The 27,702-nt window shown below is 53.3% G+C and overlaps 5 protein-coding genes across 5 annotated transcripts; 2 read left to right on the top strand and 3 right to left on the bottom strand.

The window, feature by feature from the left end:
* Window positions 1-361: 361 nt before the first annotated feature.
* On the top strand, window positions 362-1,459 carry G6M90_00g084850 (uncharacterized protein; the record flags this gene model as incomplete). Its single annotated transcript, XM_014685559.1, has 1 exon — window positions 362-1,459. One exon carries the CDS (start codon window positions 362-364, stop codon window positions 1,457-1,459), a length of 1,098 nt encoding a protein of 365 aa, XP_014541045.1.
* A 1,440-nt stretch (window positions 1,460-2,899) lies between these two features.
* Window positions 2,900-4,541, top strand: ssh4_0 (Protein ssh4; the record flags this gene model as incomplete). The annotated part of the gene is made up of 3 exons (XM_014685558.1): window positions 2,900-3,158; window positions 3,235-3,540; window positions 3,604-4,541. 3 exons carry the CDS (start codon window positions 2,900-2,902, stop codon window positions 4,539-4,541), a joined length of 1,503 nt encoding a protein of 500 aa, XP_014541044.1.
* A 6,829-nt stretch (window positions 4,542-11,370) lies between these two features.
* Window positions 11,371-13,601, bottom strand: UPC2_3 (Sterol uptake control protein 2; the record flags this gene model as incomplete). The annotated part of the gene is made up of 6 exons (XM_014685557.2): window positions 11,371-12,432; window positions 12,572-12,608; window positions 12,677-12,904; window positions 12,989-13,291; window positions 13,438-13,512; window positions 13,567-13,601. 6 exons carry the CDS (start codon window positions 13,599-13,601, stop codon window positions 11,371-11,373), a joined length of 1,740 nt encoding a protein of 579 aa, XP_014541043.2.
* A 9,311-nt stretch (window positions 13,602-22,912) lies between these two features.
* On the bottom strand, window positions 22,913-25,862 carry kap104 (Importin subunit beta-2; the record flags this gene model as incomplete). The annotated part of the gene is made up of 3 exons (XM_014685556.1): window positions 22,913-23,014; window positions 23,082-25,703; window positions 25,761-25,862. The coding sequence occupies 3 exons, from the start codon at window positions 25,860-25,862 to the stop codon at window positions 22,913-22,915; spliced, it is 2,826 nt and encodes a 941-aa protein (XP_014541042.1).
* A 968-nt stretch (window positions 25,863-26,830) lies between these two features.
* On the bottom strand, window positions 26,831-27,341 carry G6M90_00g084810 (uncharacterized protein; the record flags this gene model as incomplete). Its single annotated transcript, XM_066131258.1, has 2 exons — window positions 26,831-27,097; window positions 27,159-27,341. 2 exons carry the CDS (start codon window positions 27,339-27,341, stop codon window positions 26,831-26,833), a joined length of 450 nt encoding a protein of 149 aa, XP_065987438.1.
* Window positions 27,342-27,702: the final 361 nt, after the last annotated feature.

The following is a 27,702-nucleotide window of genomic DNA, read 5'->3' as shown; positions in this document are numbered from 1 at the left end:
GCCAACCCCCAGCCACCGGTTTCTGTAGGAACAGCAGCACCATACATGTACCTAGCCGTGGTCATGAATCTGCCCCATCTCACCATTTTGCCCACTGCTCCTCGACCACACACTCAAACATCGAACAGAGGTGGATTCTTTACTTGGGCATTTTATCCCATCCACGCGCACGAAAAGCAAAGTCGACGCTATTGGAATCTAATTTTGTGACCGGATCAAGATTTACGACTCAGGCTTTGTTCGACATTCCAGACGCTCGTGCCCAGGAGGGGGGACTCTTTCTGCACGTATCGACTGGAACCACTGATCCACATACGCGGAGAGATAGATTGCATTCCTCTCCATCTTGACGGCGGACATCATGGCTCCGGTTTTGGCTGTTGTGAAGCATTCTCTGCGGAGCATCGTCAGGACGGCTGCCAGTGTCGAGGCTGCCTCTCCCGATGGTGCCTCGAGGCCGTCAGATGGCCCTCTCAGCGAGGCAGGCCGCGTGTTTGCCCGGGACGGCAAGGAGACGTCGAATCCCTCACACGGAGTGTTGGACCCTCACGACATCAACAACGTCGGGTTTTTCGTGCTCTTCGCGCTGATTGGCGTGGCGTTTGTGGTGACGGGGATATGGTTCTTCTTCTGGGCCAAGAATGGCGGGATCCATTTCAAGGAGAACGACTGGGAGGAGTACAAGTCGACGGTGCTGAGGCGCAAGGGGCCCAACGGCACGGTGCTGTCGGGGGCGACCAAGACGACGAAGCTGGGGGGCGGCAGCGTGTACAAGGACGTGGCCGACGACGACGGCACGACGGTGGTGACGGAGAGCACGGGGCTGAGCGGCGTGACGGCCGGGGCGAGCGACATCGCGGCGCGGGAGAAGCGCAAGGCCAAGCAGGACGCGAGGGAGCGCGAGCGGCGCAAGAGGCGCGGCGAGAAGCGCAGCGGCAAGCGGCACGTGGGCGAGGACGGCGTGACGGACGAGATGGCGGAGAAGGCGGCGCAGAAGGAGCTGCGCAGCTATCGTCACGAGAAGGCGGCGCGCGTCGGCGGGCTGAACAAGGAGTCGGACGGGTCGCAGTGGGACGGGTCGACCAACCCTTCGGACTCGACCGTGTCGTCGGAGCTGCTGTCCGGGCGCCAGGAGACGCCGACCAAGAAGCCGGCGCCCATCCGCAAGGTGTACTCGACGGCGGACCGGAACGCGGCGCGCGAGTCTGAGCGGATTCGCTCCGAGGCCCGGCGGCTGCGGGAGGAGAGCCGGGTCTCGCGCCGCGACTTTAGCTACAACCGGCCCGGGGCGGCGGAGAGCAATGCCAGCGAGAGCCTGCTGGAGGGGAGCGACCTGGGCAACAAGACGTACTACCACCCCATGCCGGAGTTGAGGGCGCTGAGGGAGCAGCAGCGCGAGGAGAGGAGGGCGCGGCGTGGCGGGTATCGACGGGGGCGGACTGAGGACGACGACTTGTAAGGGGCTGGGGTTTTTAATTCTTTGATTTTACAACAGATTGGCATGCGTAGCTTGGCAGAGTTTTTATTTTTTTTGTTCCCACACACTCTCAATTTGGGGGGGGGTGGATTTACAAGGCATCACGGTTGTTTGTGGCATCGAGTGTCGTCAGTCGGGAAGCTTGAGTTGATGAGGGCATGAGCAGTGCAAGGCAGTATATAGTCAATACGAAGACGGTTTGCAGAGACGCCGACATTACACTGCTTGTTTCGTTGTGGCTCTCATTGCTCCGTACCCGAGTGCCTGAAGAGCTGGGTTTGTGCGCCCACGTCTCGACGGAGGTGAAACGCGTGGCCTCAGCGGCCGCGATGTGGCTATTTCTGGTTTCAAGGGTCAACTAACTGGCTGGTCGTTGTGCGGGACGGAGGCACATGCACGTGCGAAAGGGGCAGGGCCGGCCAATGGGCAGCGGGAGTTGGATGACATCAGGCATTGTGAGTAATGCTGCCTGGCGGGTCAATCATGATAAGATTGGCGGCGGCGCCTGGCGCTACAGGGACGCTGTCGGGAGTGATCAGGGCTAGTGGTATACTTAAAAGCAAGTATAACCATCATGTACTCCTGGTGCCGTGTCTGTGTTTTTTTTTAACTCGCAGCAATTCTCTGGCGCTTGCATTCCTGCCTCCCCGTGGCCTGTGCACCAGACTTGACTGCATTGCCGTCTTGTTGGCTCTTGGAGGCCTTTGTTTATTCCAGACACGTTTGGCGCTGGCTGATGCCCGCTGCTGCCCGCTGCTGCCCCAGCGCTTCGGGACCCGCACCTTGGAGTCGGCTTGGCGATCAATATTCCCTCTTCTCGCATTCTCCCACACACTGGCTCTCTCTATCTGGTGGCGAAGATCGAGTCCGGCCAATCCGACGGCCCGGCACCAGTCCGTCACCACCACGCAGTCTTCCGTCACCACGATCCACCTCGCTCAGCTCGCTCAGTCCCCAATCCCCAATCCCCAATCCGCAGCATTCAACTTCCATCCGTATCCTAATCCGCTGGCGGTCGCTTCATCCTTTGTTCTTCGTCTCTCACCTCTCTCATTCTTCTCGACCGCCCTGGCCTTCGAGTTTCCACGCTCGACGTCTTGTCGCCTCGCCCTCTCGTCCAGTCCCTCCCTCCTTCGTCCGCACGCCGGCGAATACAGCCAGCCAGCCACAGCCATCGTCCGCCATTTGCCCGTCTCTCCTTCGAACTTGCGAGCCTCTTTTTTTTATGCTGATACCGCAATCTACCTGTGCATCTTGCGTCCCACACGCACCGACAGAGCGCTTCGTGCTTCTCCTCTCCCCGCGGCGGCCACCGCCACTGTCGTCTTGTCGCCGCCGACTTGAATCTCGCAGGCGACAGTCCTGGTGGTCGCACCATCAATACCACTCAACACCACGCCGCACTACAACTACAACTACACCATGGCCGTCAGCAGTCCCCCCACCTCTGCCTTCACCGGCGTCATCATCGGCCTCGTCTCCTCTTTCGGGTCCATCGTTCTCATCGCCCTCGTCGTCTTTGTGTTTTGGGCTTCTGGATGCGCGGGCTCGGGGCGCATTATCCTTGATCGCCTCGGCCGGCCCGGCGAGTATGATGACGAGCAGGCCTTTTTGCGTGAGGAGGCCGAGGCTTTGGAGACCATGGACGACATGACCCGCACCGAATATCTCAGAGCAAAGGGTAAGAAAGTCACATTTGCCACCTTAGTCGCGCATTATTGTAGGTCCCACGGCTGACCTGCTCATCATCTCTCTAGCATTCGTCACTGCCAATCCACCCGAGTCGCTGCATACCGACATTTCGCTTTCGCAATACCTAGCGATTCAGGAAAAGGGTGTTTCGGCCTGGGAGTTTGAGCCGGAGCTGGAGGTTGCCAACTGTTTTGTCGAGGCCCGTACGGAAATCGAGTTCTTCGACTCCGAGTGCACCGTCATGTGCAACCTGCCTGTTCCCAAGCAAAACGATGTCTACTATTGGGAAGCCAAGATTTACGAAAAGCCTGAGAATACCCTGCTCAGCATTGGAATGGCCACAAAACCCTATCCGCTGTTCCGATTGCCTGGTATGTCACTGGCCGAGCAATGTGTAAAATTGTAACCGTTTATTTGCTAACCATCCTTTGCAGGTTATCACAAGTATTCCGTGGCATACCATTCGGACGGCTCCCGCCACTACAACCAGCCCTTTAGCTCCACGCCATACGCTCCGAAACTGGTCCAAGGCGATGTTGTTGGTGTTGGATACAGGCCTAGAACCGGAGCCATCTTTTTCACGCGAAACGGCAAACGATACGAAGAGGTTGTTCACGGACTCAAGTCGCAAAACTTCTTTCCGGCTATCGGTGCCAACGGTCCGGCCATTGTACACGTCAACTTGGGCCAGTCTGGATTTGTCTTCATCGAAGCCAATGTCAAGAAATGGGGTCTGGCTCCTGTGACGGGTAGTTTGGCGCCGCCGCCGCCGTACGGGTCTGAGCAGGGAAGCATTCTGTTAGAGACGGGCACCAAGGATGGCGCCTTCTCTGGTCAAGGACTGCCGCATCGTCAATCCGTCACTGGCTCGCCGTATACAGTCACGGGTGGAAGAAGCAACTTGAATCCTAGCCACGGCCGCACACGAAGCGGCAACTTTCGAGTCCTTCCACCAACAAGCCCGGGCCCTGTGCGAAGTCCAACCGACATCTCGCTTGCGCAGCTCGTCCCCAACGATGAAGGCGGTGAGGCTAGTGGCAGCACCGGCCATCAGGAGGCATATCACGACGACAACCCGCTGCATTTGCACCTGGAAGACGCTACTAATCCTCCTCCAGACTATTCCAGCCCAACACACTCCGATTCCGGGCAGGATCGACGACGGTATAGCACCGACAGCGAGGAGAACACGCCCTTGATACGAGTAATGAACCGGGGCCGCGGAGACTCGTCTGCTACCGCGACACCCAGACTACAGAATACCCCCAGCGGACCGGTCCCAAGCTACAGTGACGCCGTCCGGGATGGTGCCGGAATCCAGCGCAGTGACAGCTCGGAATCGGACTCATCAGATGCATCATCATCCTCATGAACCCCATGCTTTTCATAGAGCAAGCAAGCAAGCAAGGAGCGGACAACACGTACGCAAGGCTTGACTGACGGGTCGACCAGATTAGCGGAAGAAGGAAAAAAAGAGTAGGAGTTGTGACGGCGAGCAGGCTATAGGAAAAACGCATTTCATATCGTAATTGCACTAAAGCAGAGGTTGGTGCTGCTGCTTTTGGCTCCTCGGCGTTTTTGTATAAGCATTGGGATCAGCACGTTGGCATTCTTTTTTGTTTTCCCTTTTTGAACCATAGGATACACAGCTTTTTCAAAGGCGGCTGGCATGTCACCAGCACGTACTGCACTGACGCATGGTCTTTTTCTTGGTTTGGTCTCTTTCTTTTTTCCTTTGCTCGTTTCTATGTTACTTGGCCCGGCATTCCTCACCTTGGGAAACGCCCTTTGGTCGGTTGGCGGGGTTCTATACTCTTTTTGCCTGGACGTTGGCTAGGGGAGTTTATGGGGTGGCTGAACCTGTGGGTGTTGACATGAGTATCATGACTTTGTTTTGTTATGTCTGGTGTCTGCCGTGCTGTTTGGACTTGGGTCGTGTAGGTAGTGGCAGTTGTGCCGGGAGGCTGTCAGAGGCTGTGTGAGGACTGTTTTGCCTAGGCTTGCGGAAACATGTCTTGCTGCATGCTATCAGGAATGAAATACCAGACTACACCTTTTTACCTTTTACCTCTTTTTCCACGTGTCCCTTTTGATCATTCATTACTTGTCTGTATGGTGATGTGTGTAGAGAAGGGGCGCTGTGTCTTCAGGCTGGACTGTGGAGTCTGTTGACGGTGGTATTTTGGCATTGTGATTTGCATACATATGTCGTCTGGCCATGACACTGCTGACATGGCTGGTCAGGCGTGGTCTGACGATGGACGTGGATGCGCTGGTCTCATCGTTTTCTTCGTGTCCTGCTCTTGCTGGTGGGTGAGTCTTGTGCCATTTATGTCTGGCATGTTGTCGATTCGGGGCCAGAGAAGTTGACCCTGCTCGACGCCAAATGCTAGCTAGGGATATGATATCTTTGGTGGGCTGTAGAGAAGACCGAGCCGAAATGGTCAACGACAATTGTAAGCTGGATATCGGGCTGTATCTTTTTTTGCCGTGGCTCGATAGTAAGATTGACGGTGGCGTTGCAAGATTCCAGATAGGGAGGGGCTGTAGGCACCTGGCTTCCGAGATGGTAAAAATATTCATCTTCTGGGTAGCTTTAATCTGATCAAGGGCCAGACCTGTTCAGTGCGGTCCGTAGCTGCTGTAGGTGATAAATTCTGCATCGTAGTGTATCCCTGTTGCTGGCTTGAGTTCCGTTAAACGGGCGTATGCTATGCCGGAGCTTTGTACCGAGATATAGTTCTTCCGTGAGGAAATATTTGGTCTTGCTGGGAATTAATACCCTGTGCTGTAGGATTGGCCGTCCTGTCAGAGGCCATAGAGAGAGAGACTGGAGAGAGAGAGAGGCAAGATGTGCACACTTGTAAGCTGGATATAGGGTATATTCGGCCATGGGACGCTATTGCTGCATTTTTTTGCTCCTTGACTCAGTGGTCATGCCCGATTACCACTGATATGTCCTTGTTGGTCATGCGGGATGTTGTAAGTCTAGGTAGGTATCATTCTATATACATCCATCTTGATAGGCTTAAATCTTGGGTATTTGCTTCATGGGGTGTCGTCCCGGTTCGATGTCTGAGCATGAGGAGCTCTAGGGACGACAAGTGTGCTTGAAAACCCCCCCTTGCAACACCGGATACCACGCGCTGACTTTCTAGCCCGTGTATCTTGTCCGTTATGTTATTTTCAAAATACGGTACGGTGGCAAGCTCTGTTCTGGAAGCGAGGTGGGTGATGACGGAAGGGATGGCTAGAGCGTGCGGAGTTGATGACGGGGACTTGAGCAGAAGGCAGGTGTTGAGAAAGCGGCACGTTTGGATGCTGGATTTGGAGGAATCAACCGAGCCAAGATGATATGTCTGTTTGCTCTATGACTCGGTGGTTAAACCCGTGATAATCGGGGCATGGTATATGCATGGTGGTCGTTGGATCGGGCGAGCTCAAACCAAGAGCTCCTGTTGTAGCCGTGCAGATACAGACGAGATGAAAATGTAACTTACTATATTATTCCTTTACAGGTGGCTCTGTCAGACTAGAAAAACTGGTAAATAGCCTGGCATTTGGACGGGCGAAGCATGATGGGCTCAACGGGAGTTTTGATCAGGGTCCATCCATCAATGGTTGGGTTCACCATGCTGGGGAAGATCGTTGTTTAGAAGGCACGGCGTATATTAGAGTCACTCATGTGATGGTTCCGAGACCGGGTTGGACAATCATGTCCCTACGGTAATCCCGGGATTCCGCCTTTGGGAATCGGCGGCTGGAATAGGATAACTCGCCTGGAGACATGTACATTGGCCGCTGGCACACGACAATCGGCTCAGCTTTGATAGTGCAGAGAGTGGCCATTCATCGAATCCTTTCTGTCCAGGGGCGTCGTCAATATCAAAGGTAGTGCGTTAGCTTGCCTGGTTTCTATAGCTCGTGTGCGAGCCCTTTGGAAAAAGGGATAGACGCCAGAAACTTGGAGTTGAAATTAAAAAATGGCACTCCCTCGTTGCCGAGGATTCAAATTTCTCTGGTCTCCCCCAGAGTCGATGGTGCTGGATACATTTGATATTCCGCGAGCTTGTCACTACCCAACACCAAGCAACCACCCAGTTAAGAAGCCTGCAGAGCCATCTTAGTCTACAGCCACCTTCAAGAAGATATAAGAAGCACTAATCGATGCAAATAGAGGGCGTTATCTTCACGAAAGTCACTATACAGCTGGATGCATCGAGTATTTGCCCACCTTTATATACCGCGGCCCCCGACGACGGTAACCTCGAGCGACTTGCGACCAAGGCAGATACGCATGAACCCCAGACTCTGTGCATTATACGTCAACCAGGTCCTCCATAGCCACTACATCCAAAAGAATACGAGGCCGCTCCCTTCAGCTGTGAGCGAGGATTATACGAGGAAAGCCACCAACGACAAATCTGTTCCTTGACCTTGGCTCTCACGACAACCCTTCGGCTGCTCCTGACCATGCGCCATTCTTGACCATGTTTGTTTTGTTATGTATATTCGACTCATACTTTTCTTCTGATCCGGACGAAGGCACGATGGTGTATTTGCCGGATCACCCCTTCCGGCCGCAGGAGCCGTCCAAAAGCCGAAATGCCGGCTATACGTTTCCAGTGCGCCCAGGAAACATGTCATTGCCAAGGTCGCCAAAAAAGGGCACCCTTATGAGCTGGAGATGGGGAATACATCGCTAGGGCGCCGGTATTGCTGAATCTCTTGTTGCTCCATGGTTCGGCGGCTAAACGCAATACCTGGCGTGACATTGATGTTGAAGCACCGCAATATCACCTTGTCCCCCCATGCGAAAGGCACACCAAGTGCCTTGCCAGCGTCTTTTCCCATGCGCTCGCTTAATTGTCGTAGCCATTTCGTCGTGTTAGTGTCAGTGAAACGGAGGCCAAGATACAAACGGGCGTTGTCTCAAGCGGCGGCCATGACCTGGCCTCGAGACCATGCCGCTCGCTGCTGATATTACAAGCACAAGACACAGCTCCGAGGATACGCACTGGCACATGATACACCTTGACGGTTAAAAGTGCAGGCATCTCAGAGCACCGGTCCACCATGTTGAAAAGGGAAAGCAGCCGAGCAAGAAAACGTTCTCATCAACGAGACCATCTCAAGCCTCGTCTGCTCCGTGCCCCTTTTTGCATCTCACTCGTCAGCCCGTTCATCAGGTCGCAGACACAGCAAGGTCCAGTTTGCCCAGCCGTCGCCCACACCAGTGAGGCTCCTGAATCAATAGCGCGGCCGACCTCGTGTTCGCCGGACCCCCTGCCCCTTCGTCGCCGTCTCCTGCTCGCGAAGCCGTAGCCCTTCACCAGCTACTGCCGGGGAGAGATTCGCGCCCCCTCTCCCCCTTTTCTCCTCAAGGCTACATTGGCATGTATCCCGGTACGGAAAAGAGCCGGTGCCCCATTGGACGTGGTGTTTGATTTTCTCCCCATCAGCCTAGGGGGTTGGGCGTGAGGAGGCCGGTCAGTGCTGTCTGTCACAGGGTCTGTGACTCTGAGGCCACAGCATCGTCACGGGGAAACGCTGATTCCACATTCCGTCCGGGGACACGGGTTGGTTCCCGTTTGTACAGAGCAAGAAGGGACTGTGTGCCTGCCAGGAACGCCCACGGCCCACGGGTACACTCCGGCATTCTTTTGGTGTTGTCAGCAAACGCCGTCCCGTACCGAGAGCCGCGGAGAGGAAGAAAACGGCAGGCGCGACCTGGTTCAACCTCGGCCTAATCAAGCAACATTGAATACACTCTGCACCGGCGAACCGCCCGATCCAGCGTCTACCATCACCATCCGCCAGCCCTACCGACAAGCGACATCTGGACGAACCAGGTTCAGCCCTCCCGACATCAGCCGAAAGGAGATGGTATACTCGTCGTTGGTCCAACGCCGCTCCCCAATTTGCCGGTACGAACAGCCCCCACCCCCAGGGCAACCAACGGCCTGGTGCCCTTTTCCCTTTCAAAAAAAGAAACCCTCGTATTCGCCCAATCCCAAGCGCTCAAGGCGCCAGACAGGCACGGGGGGTGATAAAATTAGCTCCCACAGACCCCGTTGCCCAAACCGCCTCCTCTGCCCTCTCCGTCGCTTGAAGCCATGTTAGCCGCCCTCGCCCATACCTGCCTACCTCTAAGTACCTACGGAGCACCTAAAGGCCCGTCGTCAAACGGCCCGTTTCCGAGCCACCGTTCATGTGCCATGCCCGGCGCCAGGGGGTACGCTGTGTGTACTCCGTACATGCGCCAAAAAAACGCACGAGCAAAATGAAAAACCAACGACACAACCAGGCCGACAGCCGAGCCACCACCGCACTCAGCCCTACCGAAAAGGAGCACAACTCCACCATGACACATCAACACCAAATCCAGCCCAGACCGAAAAAGAACAAAGTCCAAGGGGAAAAAAAAGGGGTGAAACGGAACCTCCCATCTCGCACTGGGCCTTTCTTTTTCTTTTCTGGGGTTTAGTACCGCGCTCAGGCTACTAAGCGCCTGGCGTCGACGTGACCAAAGTCACCAGACATCCAACCCGCACCCGCCATCGGGGTAAATGGCCCCGAAAAGTCAACGCACAGCCGTGGCCTAGATGAAGCCGTCAACGGGGGGCCCGCCACGCACAACAACCACACCAGGCGGCATCAGGCGAGACCGGTGGAGAAAACACCACCGGTCCGTGGCCCTGACGTGGCCAGCGAGTGCCGAAGCCCCCATGCGCCTCTGTCCTGATCAGATATAAACTGCTACGCACTACTAGTTCCATCAATGCCTCACCGTTGCGTAGCCAACATGGTCCGCGACGACCTTGTTCCAAAGTCTAATCTGCTTCCACCGTCACTAGAGCCAATGTAGTAGGAGACAACTTGCGGCGCACTAGTATTATTCATCCTCGGCAGACGTGCCTTCAACTATCTTCAACTCACCCGACGGGCCACACCAGCAAAACGTGCCCCCGTCCAAATCTCAATTTTGCCTCCCAAAAAAAATGCACTCTGTTGCAAACTCCAATTCCATATGCTAGCTCATGTTCCAAATTCAAAAATAAAAACAAAATACAAAAATACAAAAATACAAACATCACTTGTCAAAATAAAGTGCAAAACTCCACAAAACTCCATGCTTTATCCCCCCAAAAAAGGTCTCCGTGTCTGCACGTGCAGACACACCTTGCCAAATGTTTCGCTAATGCAGTGGGGCTGGAACCCTTCGCCATGTCTTTCTCGCTAAATCTTTGTATAATCCGTAAGGAGTGAATATCTATACATGAGGTTTTGTTCGTCATGATTGTTGGTCGTCGTAAGGAGTGTCTATATATTAATGCTGGGTATCTTGTATCATGCAAAGGAGTGTTGATTATGGGTATCATCGTCGTAAAGGAGTGTTGAGTATTAAATAATACATTAGGTGTCGATGCTTGCCGATAGTATTATCGTCGTAAGGATTGTCGTCGAGATCAACTCGGTGCAAAGGAGCGTGGCGGCCATGTGGACCGACAAAACATGCTGATAAGATGTCTTGTCTCCACATCAGCCATTGTGGTTGTTTAGCGAGTGTCCAAGGAATGTAGTGTACATGGCGCGTCTGCGTCAAGGGGAGAAAAAAAAAACCGAATAAAAACAGGTAGCGTTCATAAAAGCCAAACCAGTCGTAACAAGAAGTAGAGAAAATTCTTCAGATCCAAAGCAAAAAAGGGAGGTTGTTGTCCGTTGGGTTGTCTATTGTCTCGACGTCGTCTCGGCCCTTCAAAAAAAAAAAAAACAGCTGCAAGTTCGCTCACTGGACGGGCCCCTGTCCGTGGTAAGCAGGTCCTTTGCCCTTAAATTGTATGTTGTTGGGCATATCGGGAGGAGGGACGAGAGGCGCTTGTGCGAGTGGGGACGGAGGATGCGGGCCCGAGGACATCGACGCAGTATGACGGTGTCGAAGGTGCGGCGTGCTGTGCGAAAGGACTGGTGACTCTGGCATGGGGAGCATCCCGAATTGATCGGCGTTGAGGAACGGAGACGGGGCTGCCGAGAGGCCAGCTGCGAAAACGGCAGGGTCCTCTGGTGGCGGGTACGTCGGTGTGGTGGTGACTGAGTGCCTGAGTGGTAAGAAAAACAAAACGAGTCAATCCGATTGTGTCCCCTTCGAGAAAGCGGCAGAGAAGTAGGCCGATGTGTGGGATTAAACCATGCAAAGGAGCCTAGATCCACACGGGCTGGTGGGGAGTGACGAACCCTAGGCCGTAGCTGCTATGAGCTTCGTTGTACATGGACGGCTGACCAGAAGTGAGATAGGCAGGGGCGCTTCCTCGCATGTCGTAGGATCCATACTCCTCGGTGTCACTGTAAGTAACGGAGCCCTCGAACGTTGACGAGGCAGGGCTGTACGCTCCGGCGGCGTACGATGGAGACGGGACGTTGAGATACTGCTGACTTGAGAAGGGGGACGAGAGCACGAGCGGGCTGGCGGAGTGACCCTGGTTTCCCGGCATGGAGGCGCTATTGAGCATGGGCATCTCCTCGGCGCTGTAGCTGAAGGCGACATTGCTGTACATGTAGTGAGGCGAGGGAGCGGCGCCGGGAGGCATAGAGTACTCCTCGGGAACCGGGAAGTTGGGAGGGTGGAACTGAGGGAATGATGGGGTCCTCTCAGGGTGAACCCAGCCCATGCGAGAGCGGAATTCACCAACGGTGTTGATGGGGAACTCCATCAATGTGAGGGGAGTCTCACGATGAACACCGCCCTCGGAGCCGCCAGCGACACTGAGGGACATCAGTCGACGGGCAATCTCCTCAATGGGGGAGATGCTCAAGCTGCCAAAGTACGCAGCGCCAATCTCGGGGAAGAGACGCTCCATGAGAAGTGCAACAGTGTACAGGTGCGCAATGACGATAAGCGAGTTGGCCGACCCTTGGTAGTTCTGAAGGTATTCAACGGGCATCCAGAACAGCCAGGTTCGCAGCGGTTGCAGGCGCTCATACTGCTGGGCAATGGAGAGCGTCGGGCTGATTTTGCGAGAACCCTTGAGGAACCCAATAAGATGCTGAACCTGGGTGGTCGCTTCCTTGTGGTGCTTGAGGTGCAACTCAACTTTTTGGACTTGCTCGAGAGTGCGCTGGAAGGCTTGAATATCCTCATCCCGGGGCTGCGTTGGTCTGTGGTCGGGTCCAGGAGACGGAGGGGCAGTGGGAAATGTGCTGACTTCAGCAATGAAGTCACCAAACTGGGACTCGTGCTTCCATGCGTCCATGGCATCAATCACCTGTGTGGGACGAGTCGTGTTAGCCAAGATCCAATAAGAATGGAGAGGAGGTCGAGCTCGTTAGCTGAAGATGCCACGAGCATGGTACAGAAATTTGAGCGCTGCCAAGATCAACATGTCTTGCATTTGGCGCACGTACCGTCGAGGTTCCCTGCATGAGCTGGGTCCAACTGCGCCTATCAAATGTTAGCCGCTTTACTCTTGCACGCACAAGTCGGAACCGTGCAGGAAACTATTTGCTTACCAATCCGTAGCTTGCCAGGACAAGACAAGAGAAGCTGCCAAGATGGCATCCGACGTCTCTCGGGAGAAGGTACCAATGGCCTCGTGAAGGCCACTGAGAGCGATGCCACGGTGCTCGAAGGCCAGGCTGCCGACAAGAGGGCAGTCGGTGAGGAAGGCGATGTGCATGGCCGAAAAGGCGAGCAGGGCGTGCATCACATAGGGCGTGGTGGCACCAATGTTCAGGAGACTGGCCAGCCAGGTTAGTTTGCCGGTTTTGGCTGCACCAACGCCCACAAGCTGTGGGTGAGTTCCAAGGCGGCTTTGCACTTACGTTGGGATGTGACGGGTCCAGAGAGTGAAGTTATTGCCGTCAATGACAGAGAGCTGATCGTACAGGTTGGCAACGTGGTAGATCAGGCGCAAATCCTCCAACGAGTACAGGTGCGGCATGGGCGCCGAGTAGACATGCAGGGTCGAGAAGGGGAAAACACCGGTTGCCTGCCACTCAGCGATGGCTGCCTCGACCTGGGGCGTCCACATGAGATTAGGCTTATCGGGGGTGGTAGAGCGGTCTGCATCGGGCACCTGTACGTCGTTGTACGGACAGCGGATCTTGTGCTTGGTACAGTTGCGGCTGAAATCAAGGCATTGTCAGTACGCCGAAATTACAAGTGTGCCTCTGAGGGGGAGGACGTCTTTTGCGTCCCAGGCTTGACTGCATATTTTGTGTGCCCATATGGCGTCACAGAGCCAGCGAGGGCGAATGGAACATGGACTTACCATTGAGGGAAGTTCTCATCACAACGAATGTGCCGACGCTTGCAGGTCTCACAACCCTTGCGGGACTTGGTGTGGCTGATTGTTTTCAGTTAGCTTCCAACAGTCTCCTTGTTGTTTGGGAATACTAACCTGCGACGAGGAGGACCACCGCCAGGGCCAGCCATTTTGAATGCTTGGATCTGAAGAGAGAAAGAGAAGAAAAAAAACTGAAGAAGCGAAAAAGTCGTAAAACGTTAACCACACAAGGCGAAAGCAGCCGTGTGATTAGTCGTAGCGAATGTAAATGGTCTTGTTGGAGCAGGTAGACTAAGAGGCAGGAAAAACCAAAAGTAGTTGATCCGCCTGAATCTCGGTTCCCTTTGTATTCCAACGGGGTAGCGATCGTGATGCGGTGTCTTGAGCTATTTGACCCCTACTAGATTTTGTATCTTCCAGGTGGACTGGAAAATAAACGATTGTGGGTTCTGATTGAAAGCGAGTGTGGATTTTGAAAAAGAAAAAAGAAAACGAATCGACACGGCTACAACAACATGGATGCCAGCGTTTTGGTCTTGGTGGGCTTGGCTTATATAGTTGAGACGTAGGAGTTTTCGCGAGGGATGCCGCGAAAGTGGTATAACAGTTGATGGTGTAGGAGACGGGCGAAATGTATCGGTATGACCCAATGCGTCTTCACTACCGGACGAAGGCCCTTCTGTATCAACTTTTCCCCGATTTCTTTTCTTTCTTTCTTCTCCTTTTCCTTCAGTACGCTTTACGAACACACACGGGACGTGGGCAGTTTCTCCAACCGTGAGCAGATGTGGCGGCAGAGGAGAGACGTAGGTCGTGGGAGGGCGGGAGAGACGCAGCGTGCTGCTAGTAGGAGGATGAACTGAGAGTGGTAGCAAAAAGCACAACAACACCGACAAAGCGAATGACAGGAGTCAACGAGGACTTCCTAAGAGCGAGGGTGGGAAGAGTTTGAGAGAGGTGAGCGAACGTGTGTATTGCACACAAATCGAGTCGAGATATGGTTGAGACGAGATGTCAGACCGGGGAACGGGAAGTTTGGGATGGGAGGGGATGGTGAAAGTTAAATACAGCAAAAGGCATGGGTGGGCAGAGGCGCAAGGTCAACGGCTCAAATGGTTGCGGTGCTGGCCCAGGGCTTGGCTAATGCTGGCTAATGCTGGCTAATGCTTGCGGCCTGGCTGGGCTGGCTGGCTGGGCTTATGCATTGGTACCGAGTACATGTCAACTTATGCCCACCCAAGCAAGCATGCACAACTTTGCGACGGCCAACCACCTCCTGCGACTCCGTACACACTTCTGCTACACACAATACGTTGACGCACTACTCCGTATGTATTTTGTACCCGACGTCACTTAACCATACCGGCCACATATTGTACCGACCAGTGACCACCCACGCGTCCACGACACAAAAAACACTCAAGACACAACCACACAAGGCACAAAAAGGCGTCGCCAGATGGGGGTCTGGTGGGCAAAGCCAAACGGTCAACGACGGCAGGAAGGAAGAATGGGGCCGAGCGGATTGTGGTTGCCCTTGTTGTTGCTATCTTGGACGTCGCCCCGTCTATCCTTCGGCATCATCAGCATCACGGCTCCATGTCCGCGAGCCAGATTCCAAACTCCATGTTGGCCCCTCTCCGCCTCCATGCACCACCGTGTCAGGTCCGGCCGGCCTGATAGAGCAACAAGGCCAGCCGAGCATCATGCAGACGACCGACGCCAGCGCGGCGCAGCAGACAGGGCCAAGGGTCAACTTGGACTGACCAATCCAACTAGTGAACTCGCCAGCTCGCCAACTCGCCCGACCACGCAAACCCCCGAAGTGGAAGCACAAGTGGAAGACCGCCCTTGGCCCTGGCTGCGGGTCACCAAAATCCGCCAGTGACTGGGGCTGGGGACGACTCAGAACACCTGTATAATTGTACTGTAGAGAGTGATTGGTACAGCGGACCACTGACGAACCACCTGCTGACTGCCAGAGAGCAGCACCAGGAACATCTCCTGGCATCCAGGGCCTCACACCCCGGCCCCTTCGCTACGCAGCAAGGCAAGCAGGAGGCAGGGCTGGCTTTCTAAAGTTGGCACTCAATTCATTGCTGTTTGGTTATTCCGGCATCTACCCAGGTCAGTTACAACCGCTGGAGCCGCGGCTGAGATATCTTGCCAGACGTCTACCAGTGTTGCGACTCGAGTAATATGGCGACACGCACACATGGTTGGGTTGGGCAAACAGTGGATATGTGGCCGAAATGTGTTCATTTGGGGAGGGGTGTGGTTGATGGCTACATGCCCATTCTTCATGATGAGGCCCCCAAAGCCCGTCTGTTGTTCTTTCTCCTATAGCCCAAGGTCAGGTTGTAGCGCAGACCTCAGACGGAGAAGGGCCTCGTCGCCAACCAATCCTCTGCACCGCTGCTGTCGACCTGTCCAAGGGTGATGCCGAGTTCAGTCACGTATCACAAACCAACAGGCCGTACGGTTTGAGCAGATCGAAGCCACTTGGTTATCCAGTAACCCGCCCTCTTCCTCCTAATTGCTTGTGTGTTTGACAAGCAGTTGATAGCATGTTGACAGCTAGCGTCGTAGTCTGTTTCTAGCTGCTTGTTCTTGGTCCCTGCCCAACCAGTCTCTCTCTGTTGTAGCGCTTGCCAATCTCCCGGAGTTGTCAGGGGCCGTCCACGAACATCGAAAAGTGCTTTGTAAGGAGCAGTTGTGCTGGAAACACGGAGTCGTTGCCGAGTACCCCGTTCATGTGGATTCAGCACGCCTGAGCATTTCGGGGCCGGCAAACTTCACCAGGTACGAAGTACAATACTGCAAGCAGTCTGCCTTAATACATACGCCGAGTATCACGTACCCATCCAACCATCCCCAAGGTTTTCGGGGCGTGTGCTGGAACGCTACAGGTAGCGCCCCAACACACCAACACTCCAATGTCCTGCCTCTGCCTCCGCCTCCTCTTTGCGGGCGACGATACTCCGTAGACAGGAAGCCATGGTCGCCATCTCATAGAGGGGTTGGCTGGCTAGGCTTTTGCTGGGCTTTTGGTCCGTCACGGCCCATCAAACCGCGGAGACTTGTAACTCCGTCGTGTCCCGTCAGCAGCTTCAATGTTGCCCTCCCTTGCCCCCTCCTTGGCCTGGCCAGCGCCATCCCTCTCTCGGAGACATGGTGCGCAAATGGAACCATGACGCACATCGCTTCGGCGGGCAGGGTGCATGCACGAGCCTGCAAGAGCAGGGGTCCTCCAGCCATTCGGAAGCCGTGGTAAAAATAACAACTGGAGAGAGCCAGCGGGTTGGTTTTGTCTCGGGCCCTTGGTCGAGAGGCGACGTCGACAAACCTCATGTTGCGCTTGTTACATCACTTGGCCCCAGATCGTGGCCAGTCCATGGCCGCACCACGCACGGCAATGCTCCGACAAGATCTCCAATGACGACTGCCGCCAGTCTCTCTGCATCCACAGCGTCGTGCCAATCCCACCGCAATGGATCGCGCTAGGACAGTTTTTGGCCTGGACAACTGAAAGGACAGTTGGAATCCTCTCATCTTATCTCTCTCCAACAAAGAAAAGGCATCCCGGCAACGAGGACCCTTGATTTTTGGAGGGGGACAAGTGACCCGATTACTCAGCTCAGATCTGGACATGTACGGAGTACACATGTCGCAGAGTAATACTGGCCAAAGTTTGTTACCGACGGTCTTGGAGATCTGACCTCCGGCCTTTTCAACTCCTGTCAGTCTTCCACTCCCGCCGCCAATTCTGCCGGTCTCCGTCCCCTTGCTCGAGAGGCCTACAGTATTACCCTGTTCCAGATCCAGTCATGCAGCATCAGTTCATCAGTGACGCCCTCGACAGATCTCCCATGTTTCGCCCCACAGCGCTCTCAGTGCATTGGCGACAGTACGGAGTACCTCGGTCGACAAACGGCAAAGTATTTGACAGGACATCAACCGTACATGTATGCGATATGCTGTTGTGGGCGTCTGCCTCCGGGCTTGTGCCGCCGGTCCTCGTGATAAGCCCCGGGGCAATGCAGGCCGTCGGCGTATGATGGCGCTGAGCCTCAAGCTAAACGCCATGAAGGAGCCAATGCGATATCTCTAGCACCGAGTCGAGCTCAACAGCATTGCATTCACCCAGTGGCCTGTGCATTATTGTCATCGTAAGGTCCCCGCCCAGCCGAATAGCTAACCAAGTCAGACCTGACTCGGCCAACATACAGTCCAATGCGAAATGCGCCCGGGCGAAAGCACTGGCATAATGCAATACACCATTGTTCATCCCGTTGATGGGCGAACCACGTCGATCCGCCAGTCTTTCTCAGAGAGAACAGCCCTCAGATGTAACCTGCCATGCTCACCAAAATAAAGTTCTGAAAGATCTAACGGCTTCGGCTGTATACGCAACTTCCTCCTGATAGCCTTCGCTCGTTTGTAGGCTTACAAAACCTTGCGATAATATTGCTTCACACGCCGAGATGCGTCTCGGTGTTACTCTTGTAGCATGTTTTCGCCCCCAAAAATACCATGCTTTCCAGGCTGCTCCCGACTTGTACGGGGGAATGATGCGTGTCATCGAGGCATGATTTGAAGACACCGCTCCTGTAACACCGTAGAGAACACGTCTTGGTAACACAGCCAGCCTGGCAAACGGGCTTCTCCCTGTGATCCCCAAATGGTCTCGGCTGATGACCAGCACTTCTGAATCGGGGCGTAGCAGATGCCAGCGTCTGTCCCGTGCTTTTCCCAGAAGATTGGGCCTCCCATTTCTATCGACCAAGCCTTTGACAGCAGTTCAGTCGAGGGCAAATCATTTCCTAAACGGCACTTGTCTCTAGTGATCACCATGCAAGTTGCTCCGGTTCAACTCAGAATACAAGTTTCTCTTCCCTTCTTAGAATGAGCGCTCCATCTGCAGAATGCAGAGCCAGGGCCACGCGGCCAAAGGTTCACGGCTCCATTCACATGTAGCGATCCAATTCTTTCTTCCCTCACGATGATAAATGGCGAGCTGATACCATCTTGTGACTTTTCATTTACACTCTTCGCTGAACCTGGAAGGTCTACCTCATGCGGTTATACTAGCTCCTTTCAGAATTTATCCAGAAGTCATAGCTGGAACCTGGCAGCTCGTTGCAGCTGTGGCTGTGGTAGCTCTTGGTATCCATGCGTTGGTACGGAACATACGGGGTACATATACCTAGGACCTACTCCGTACTCCGTACTGTCCAGTATGTCTTATTGTGCAAGGGCGTCTTAGGGCCATGTACTCCAATATTTCTCCAGTTTCATTCCTTAGTGACAGAAGGCTGGCAGGGTTTTGTTTCGGTTTGACAGATCCCTGGTACTAGGTCTGTCGCTGGGGTTGACAAAAAAAATGATGCCATGAAAGGCGACATAGCGTAGCCGACGGCTTCGCGCCCGCCTAAACTCGATATGGCCCAACATATGACCATGCGAAAAGCTCAAGCTTGCGCTGCTGATCCAGTGCTGTCAGATCATCCCGCCAAGACCCGTCGGGAAAATGTGACATCAGAACCTGCAAGTCCGAGCGTATGTACAAGGAGATTTTCCTCTGCCCTGTGGAGCATTCTTTGGGTATCTGGTCTTTTGTAATGTTCTTTGTTGCCTTGGTCGAAAACTTCACTACGAAGTGCGAATTAGGTTGCAACCTTCAGCTTCTTCTGAACCGACATTGCCAAAAAGGATGGAAGCGTACCGCTTGTCGCATGGACAGGGTCTTGAATGCAATCCCTAGCTTCTCCATAAGCTAGCGACTGCGCTGTTACCATGGGCAGCCAGCATGTAGTCGGCTGAACCCTGATATTCGTACCAGCATTACCCTGGCTCGTCATGCCCAAAGCCTTGCAGCGTATGACCCAAGATCTGAATCACTCTGCTCCTGCCCTCTCGTTGGCGGAAAGACATCAGCTCGTGTCCAAAATTGGCACCAACCCTGGAGGTCTCCTCTGCAGATTGACGCTCAGACGCCAGCACCCCTTGTCATGCTAGGACGGAGTACTAGTTGTCAGGTGCTCCGTATGCATGTCCCATTGTACATGCTGATTGCATTGCATTTTTGCCCTCCTCCGTGCTGGTTCAACCTCGACAGGCGCACGCCAAATACCTCCCTCAAAGATAGGTATCCGACCGAGGCTATCCACCACCGTCTGTGTTGGAATGGCAGTGCGTACATACGTAAGTAGCCCTACCGGTCCTGGTGGCTGACAAGGCCACCGAAGCCGTGCCGGTGCTCGAACACGACTAGTGCCTGATGATGTCCAGTACTAGCCGTGTGGTGTTGCGACTGCGCCTGTGGCCCCAACATGCTTGCCGCACCAGTCGCACATTCTGAAACTCAACCAACCCGCAAAAACTCAAGACTTATCATCAAGGAGGGCTCTTGGATACCAGCCCAGCTGTGCTGTACACACACAGGCAGGACGGGAACCTGTAACAAGGCCACCGTCAAATACGTAGCCGTCCTACACGGTACGCCAACACCAAATGCCGCCATGTGCAAAAGACAAGCTAGCCTACTTCCTCCACCCGTTCAAAAGTCACACCCGACTGGCCCAGCACACTGGCATTTCCAGATACCATCAGGCAAAGGTTAAGCGTTACGGAGTACCGGCTTCTCCATAGCAGAACAGGTGCTGGGGGCGATGCAAGAGCGAAATACAACGTTTCATGGCCACTAGCGTTCCCTGATGGATGTGGCTGACTTCTCACCAAGCCGATACCGAAAGTTATGTCATGATCTTGTCTTGCGCTGGTCCGGTCCACCAGTTCCAACAGATCTCCCGTCAAATATCCCGATAGTTTGTGAATTGGTAGGTAACGGCAAAATCGTAGAGTCCGCCACAGTCACAAACTTTGTAATACTCCTCGTCTAGTTCTTGCAGACTATATTGATCATTAGCATTTCATAGGACCCTGGAGATGCGAGCTTCAAATTAGCGGCGTCCAGAAGAGATGTAGCCGAGGGAAAACTCCTAAATCGTCCATCAGGCGCGGGGTTGAGATGCCACGCGATCCGTGGTGTCGAAGTGAGCGCACGGCCGCGTTGTCTCAAGCGGAAAAGCTGGGGGGTGTCAACCCAGTCAAATTTTCTCGCCTTCTAGGCAAATCAACATGTGGAATGGCTTCGCCTTCTCGGGCGACCAGTTTTTCGGCACAGCCCGTTGAGATCCCGCCTTGGAGATCGTCATCCATGTAGCAGTCTGAAGTAGTATGTCTGTTCAGACTCCATACAGATGCAAGTGTGTATCCTGTTCTCTCCTTGCAGCCAGTCGGGGAGGTCTTCCGCACAGACTGAAAATAGCACCCACGTTTGACTACACAAGGTTTGCTCAAAAGATCCAAACCGTAGGGTCGCTGCAGATCAATGCGTGAGGGGGGTGATTGCATTTTGGTAGTGACGTTGATATGCCGGAGCTTTCATTCCACGGTGTTTTGGTAGCACTTCGGCAACAGCCCTCGCAGCAGAATTAAAGCTATCTGCTTAGCATTCTGTATCGTGACACAAAGGTATGACTGAACCCAAGGCAAAGGGCCGGTGTTGTCCCGAGATGATCTAAACCTTGGTAAGCAGCTTGGCCGGCCACAGTTGATGATTTGCTTCTTGCCTTGGGCCAGTTGAACGATCAACGCCAAGACATCCTTTGGTATCACTATTGTACGCCAAGGTTCTCTCGCTCACCCTGTTGGAGCAGAAGCTAAGGCAAGAATGGCATGGCCGACAGGATGGCAAATACCGGGGGCGTCTCTGACAAAGTATGACGATAGCCAGTGGACACTGGCCGATTTTCCAGTGAGCTATTTGAGCCGGTGTGCCGAACCCATAAAAAAAGGAACTAGTGGCAGAGAAGCTAGCTTCTTTTGCTTCGGCAGGTAGGTGATATAACCCTAAATTTAGAACTCGGCGTCCCGTACAAATCGTCGAGGGCTTGGCAGACCGCCGAGTTGCTTCATGTGACAAATGAAAGTTGACTGATTCCCAGCCGTCCTGCAAAGCCAAGCACTCCCTCGTCTGCAATTACCCCGAGCGTTTCATGGTTTAGCCGAGTACCCTCTTTCAGCTTCCATTTAATAGGCATTTTAAAGCGCACTGCGTCCACCTAACGCTTTGTTCGGATAACTTAAAGTTTCGGAGAGAACCAGAAAGCCGTTTCGTTAAGACGTTTGATAGAAGATGTTGCATCGTCGGACACTGGCTTCTCGTTGTCAGTACTAGTGCACTCTATCCTCTGAAAATTTGGCGTATCATGGCTTGCGTGCTAGTGGCATGATGGTGTTCCCTTTTCCCCTCACGTTTTGCCTGTCATCAGATGGCCAGACCTTCAGCCAATCGAAAACTGCCTTCTCCGATGTTGCCTTGGGTGACCGTGGTACGTACATTGTAAGCACGATTTTTGGTCAGAAGGCATGGGTGGATGCATGCCACTTTATTTGACGTCCCTGGTGCAGAGAATACAAACAAACCTCTTCCTTCGCACATCGCATCTTCGGATGCAGAGTTCATGATCATTTCAAACACACGTTCTCTTCAAACGACTCGAAATATGCTGCGCGGTGAGAATGCCAATGACTTGCAGATGTCATTTGTGCGCATCTAAAAATGTCCCGAACCTAGTCGTGCCAGGGAACTTCGAACTGCCCAGGACGTAAGAACGGCGTTTCAAGGCGCCTTCAGGCTCTGCCGGATAACTGACGTGGAATGGCCGGCAGTGATTTGCGTGTACGTTGCATTAAACATATTTAACAGGGGAGATAGAGCGTTCAAACTAGTAGAGGCTAGATCTTGTGTTCACGCATCGTTCTTGGGGGAAAAGAAGAGTCACAATTCACGGCCACTGTCGACATCGGTTTCTCGCCAGCTGGCATTTATGCTGGCTGCGTTGTACCTTCCTCGCGAACCGGTTCCCGCATACCGTAAGAGGGGCACACACGTCCATTAGTGCGAGGGAAGGAAGTAAACTCCAAAGCGTCGCCAATCAAAATCACACTTCTTTTCATTCCATTCGGTTTGACCTGGCTGGATGAGACGCCTCTATCTACGTTATAGCTATCTAGTTAATGGATTTGCAAATGCTTGTATAATATTTGGTCCCGGGGGACTTGCTGGTGCCATGCATAAACCCACTCCTTGAACAATGTATCATAACCACTGGTATACCTGCATCCATAGCACAATAAGCCTCCAAAAACATGCCGAAATCCCCCCCCTCCCCCCGAATCATCAAGCGTGCAACTCCATGATCTTTTCCTCCCATAATTTATTCCTGTCCTCCTTCTGATTCCTTTCCTTTCCATCAAACCTTGAAGGTATCGCCGCGAAACATGTTACGCCGTTCGAGATTCAAGCTGTAGGGTAGTCATGTTCCAAACCATACTCTTCTTCCCAACCGGCACACTCAGCCTGGATATTTCTGAATTAGCCAATTCAGAGAAATTAAACAGAGTAGTGATTTGTGAGTGTCTGTCTATCCTGGGGACGCATCTGCCCGAGAAAGTCATTAAATTGCGGCATTATCTGCTTGTACTGGTTCAGGACCTAGCATCAAATCGCTGTTAGTCACGTGGATTGGGTCACCGCCGGTTCTGATCCGATATATACTTACATGCTGAATGACATCGTGAAGTTCCTGCTTCAATGGATTCTGCAATTCCGAGTCCTCATACTGAGCAACTGCCACAAAGTAATCCAACAACACCTTTTCCATAGCTTGCGGGTTTTGACCCACAATCATAGAAAATCCCTTAAAAGCAGAAGCTTTTTCGTCAGTTGGTTCGATCTTCTTCATTAGGCTTAAGAAGTCCTCGGCAAACGTCGGGAGAGCCGGGCCCAACAACTCCGAATTTTCTATGCCAAGCCGACCCAGAGCAATAGCGGCATTCTCAGCGAGGCTCTTTGGAACGCGAGCGTTGCACATGATCTCAACAAGGTGCTTGAGAAGACCAGGAACCCACTGTGCCATGCCTTTGCCGTGCTGCATGGTAATCTCGCCGAGAGACCAACAGGTGTTGTTGTAAGCTCCAAAACCATCTCCGACCTCGTCGTCCAGCATAGAATCCAAGTCTAGTTGTTTTATGGCGATAGGTAAAATAGATCTCAGGTGTGGCTGCATCAATGGGTATACGTAATTTGCGCAGTCGCCCAACAGAGCATATGCAGATTGTCGGACCTCGTCAGTCGGGTCCTCCATGCAGAATGTAAGCAGCTCGAAGAACGGCTGAGGGGATGTCTTGACAAGCTCTGTAGACTTTTCCTCGCCCAAAGCCTGAACAATCGCACTTAGGAGATCAAGACTAGTTACGAGGAAGTCCTTGTCAGGGGTGTCGAGAGCACCATTGCTTGCAGCGGCTAGGCTCTGCTCCAGGTTCATGTGAATGATATTGATGCATCGTACAAAGATCGGGGGCGCATACGGGGCGAACTCGGGTCCCAGGGCCAAGGCAACATAAGATAGGCATTCCAGGAGTGGAAAAATTTCTCTAGATTGGTCTGAGACGAGGTTGTACCTTTCTGTCAGGGCTGGCATCAACTGGTTCATGAGCTCAGGAGTGGCGAGCAGCGACCCAATACGCTCGGCCAGTGTCTGAACACAATCATAAAGGACATACATATTCTTGTCCTTGTATTTACCGAAACATCGAACAAACTGTTGAATAATGGGCCCACAATATGGCTCCAGGTGGGAGCCAGCCTTGTATTCAATGTTGGCGAACGCCGAAGCACCGGCGGCTTGGACTTTCTTGTTTTTGTCGAGCATCTTGCGAAGGATACCATCCATGAGTGGCACGAAATATTGCTCTCTCTGGCTCTGTTCCGGCAATTCCGCTGCCCATTCTGAATATCGACCTAGCGTCCAACAGGTGATTTGCCGGACAACAGGTTCGGAGTCTTCCAAGAGAGAAATCAAGTACGGCACAAGCTCCGGAAGATGAGGAACAACAACATCCATGCATCCCTCTGCAACTGCTCCTAAAGCCAGGACAGCGGCCTCACGGTGTGGCCACTCGTCATGCTTCAAGTTCTGAGATAGATAAGGGAAGATGGCCTCGAAGACAGGATTTCGAAAGTCTCGGGCAAAAACGTCCAATGCCGCGGCTGAGCATTTCCGAAGCGTCCACCGTTCATCGGGATTCTCATCTCCATCATCTATCTCATCAATCTCGCCTTCCTCCAAGTCATCATCCATGCCAGCAAGCTTTTCATGGGCATTGCCGCCTTCATTTTGGTTCGCCGAGTCGCCATTTGCATTGGTAGTCCTGTTCAAGTTCTTTTTGGCGAATGCTGGCTTGATATCTTGCTCCCTGTCCTCTTCATCCTCATCGTCGGATTCGCCACCAAGAAGAGCAATGTCTTCACCGCTGTAAACCATACATTCCAAGAGGACAGGGATGATTTTGTGAAGATATGGTTGTAGACCTTGCCACAAATCTTCATGCTCTCCCACAGCAAGCCAAAATTCAGCTGCTTCACAAGCAAGATCTTCATCATCTCCCTTTTGCTGCGAAATAATGTAGTCCACTAAGCCGCCGATATGGGGCTGCAGCTTGTCTGGCCGCCTTTCAACAAGGTGAACAAAGGCGCGGCAAACTTGTCGTCTGACGTCGGGGCTAGTGTCGCTGGAAAGAACGAACAGGTGTTGTAGGAGATCGTCAATGGAGTTGACCATGGCCTGGGAGGCTCTAGGTGTGAAGACATTGATGGCAGTCAAAGCTCCGCCGCGGACCTTGGGAAGCGGGCTCTTGGTGGCAGCTATGAGCTGCGGGAGCACAAAGTTCAATGGACGCTGTCCATTGACTTCTCTTAAAAAGACACGAGGATTATCCTCGCATATTTTGGTCATGGCTGACATGGCTCCCTCCTGAGCTTCGTTGGCAACCTGGCCGCTGGTGTTTCCAATCATATCCATCAGCTGGGGCAGCAAATCAGGCCAACTCAGGAGGCCCCCTCTCCGAATGACCTCTGTCGCAATATTTCCAGCATAGTTGCGGACCTGGGGGTTTTTATCTTGCAAGGCCATCGGAACAGCCATCTTGACGAAGTTTAAACTCTCCTCGGGTATGTTCTTCCACTCCGATTTTACATGATTCTTCAGCATGATTCCGGCAGCCGATCGCACGAGGTGGTAGTCAGATTCGCTGCATTGCAAACCATCTGGTGGGTGAGCGCTTGAGAAGAGATATGCAAGATAATTATTAATGTCGGGGGAGCTCTTTGCCTGTTGCAGCATCTAGGCGGGACTCAGTAGCAGTTCACCATGTAAGCAAAGAAGCGAGGAGGTACAGACCACTTCGGCTTGTTTCTGAGCACTCTTGTCAAAGCCGCTCAAGGAGTCCCTGAGGCATGCGGCGAGCTGCCTCAGCGAGTCCTGAGATGGTTGCCACGACATTTCGACGACTTCAGGAACGAAGAGGTCGAGTCCTGGCGTTTTGTCGGGGACGGCTTGGAGCAAAGACTTCTTTTACGCGTGGTTTAGCGAGAGCGCGTCTTGACGAGCATCAGCTTGTTATCTCAGAGGAACGAAGGCGGGCAAAGGGCAGCTGGTGAATGGCATACTCGGTACAGTCAGGTGAGGGAGGTGGTAAGGTCAAAGTTTCTGCCCCTCCAGGTAGGACCAGGGTCGTGGGGTAGGCCGGACGAATGCCAGGGTGTCCGTCTGGTATGCGAGAAACAAGCGTCGCGGGAGGTTTGCTAATACGGAGTAGCGGTTGTCAAAAACACCGACTCATTCGCCTTCTAAGCACCGAAGGGTAATCAAAACCTGTTTGCGAAGCTGAATGGCGCTTGTTGCAAGCAGTGCCATTTGGTCTGGCGGGGAAACCAGCAAGGCATTGAACAAACTTGCCAGTACCACGTTGTGGTGGCGGGGTGCGATAACGATAACCCGGGCATCCATTCTTGGTCGAGGCTGCAGGCTCATTGGTTCAACCCCCTGGCCACACCCATGGTTCGGTTGCCCCTACCAGATTTTATTCACGTCGAGAACCAGGGAAAGCCAGGGCGGCAGCAATTTTTTCAGCATTCGGTGGCCTCTGCGGCCAGAACCGGGGTTAGTTCAAAAATGCCCCCACATCGCATCCACTCGCATTCTTGCAACTCATTGCCCGGGAATTCAAACGGCAACACTTGGAGAAGGCATGTTGAGTCGAGGCTACCGGACACATGGAACTGTACCTGAGCATCCAAAGTTTCAAACACTGCGTTGTCCATATTGAAAACAGCCAATCCTTTAGATCGCCGCTCGGCGGGCGCTTCAGTGTACATCCTCGTGACGACGAAACCCAACGCACGCGACCAGCGTATTGTCTTCTCCAATAATGGCTTCCAAAAAATTGCGTTGTTGAACAATTCTGACCATCACTTGGATAACTCCCCATTCACCGCCAACGCACCCGCACCGGCAGCTTTTAGTTTATCAACTATCACCGCAACAAGGTTCCTGAACGCTTCCATTTCCTCCTCGACAGCACCTCCCATCCCCGTGTTGGCGAAGCTCATGGAATTGGTCACATAGACAGGCAACTGTACTCTCCTTGCTAGAAGCTTTGCTAATCGAGTCGTGAATTCGACGCTTGGTTCTGAAGGGAACAGGGTTGTCGAGAGCGGCTGCTTGTCATCAAACCTCTATGGTTAAGGCCACCATTAGCCACATTTACATTGCACACAAGGCAGAGGGTTGACAAACATTTGGCAATGCGTAAACAAAGGAGCCCATGGGCTTCGGAGCCGCCAACTCGTCTTGTGTTGCTGTTGTAAGAGACAACACAATGGCCTTGGCTTGGGTGCTCAGGCGAACGTAGATCCGCGTGTCCAGAGAGTGGGGGAGGGGCAGTGAGAAGTTGAGGGGTTCATTTTGAATAGCTGCCATCGATGTCTTAAGCCCGTACCAAGGCAAGGAAACTTTAATAAATGCCCCAGGGTTTGTGTGCACAAGAGCTATGACGTGTGTAACCGCTGCTGTTGATCATGGACAAGGTACTCCGTACACTGTTCGTGGTGTTGAAATGGAAATCTGAAGCCCAAGGTAGATCACATGATTGGCTAGAACCTTAAAGCAGTTGTGCCTGATTGGATCGTGCACGTATCTACAAGCTCCGCTATCTATCCATTCCCCTCCGTGCTTGAAAAAGCACAACCCAAGTCTCGCTCTTCCGCCAATGCCATATTTTCTAGCTTCTCGTTAGTAGACCGAAAATTCCTTCTGAGAGTCTGTATGGCCCGGATACTGC

The sequence above is a fragment of the Metarhizium brunneum genome, chromosome 5 (assembly GCF_013426205.1).
Source record: "Metarhizium brunneum chromosome 5, complete sequence".
NCBI classification, from domain to species: Eukaryota; Fungi; Ascomycota; class Sordariomycetes; order Hypocreales; family Clavicipitaceae; genus Metarhizium; species Metarhizium brunneum.
Note: the sequence above shows the minus strand (reverse complement) of the source record. Positions and strands in the feature narration are given on the sequence as shown.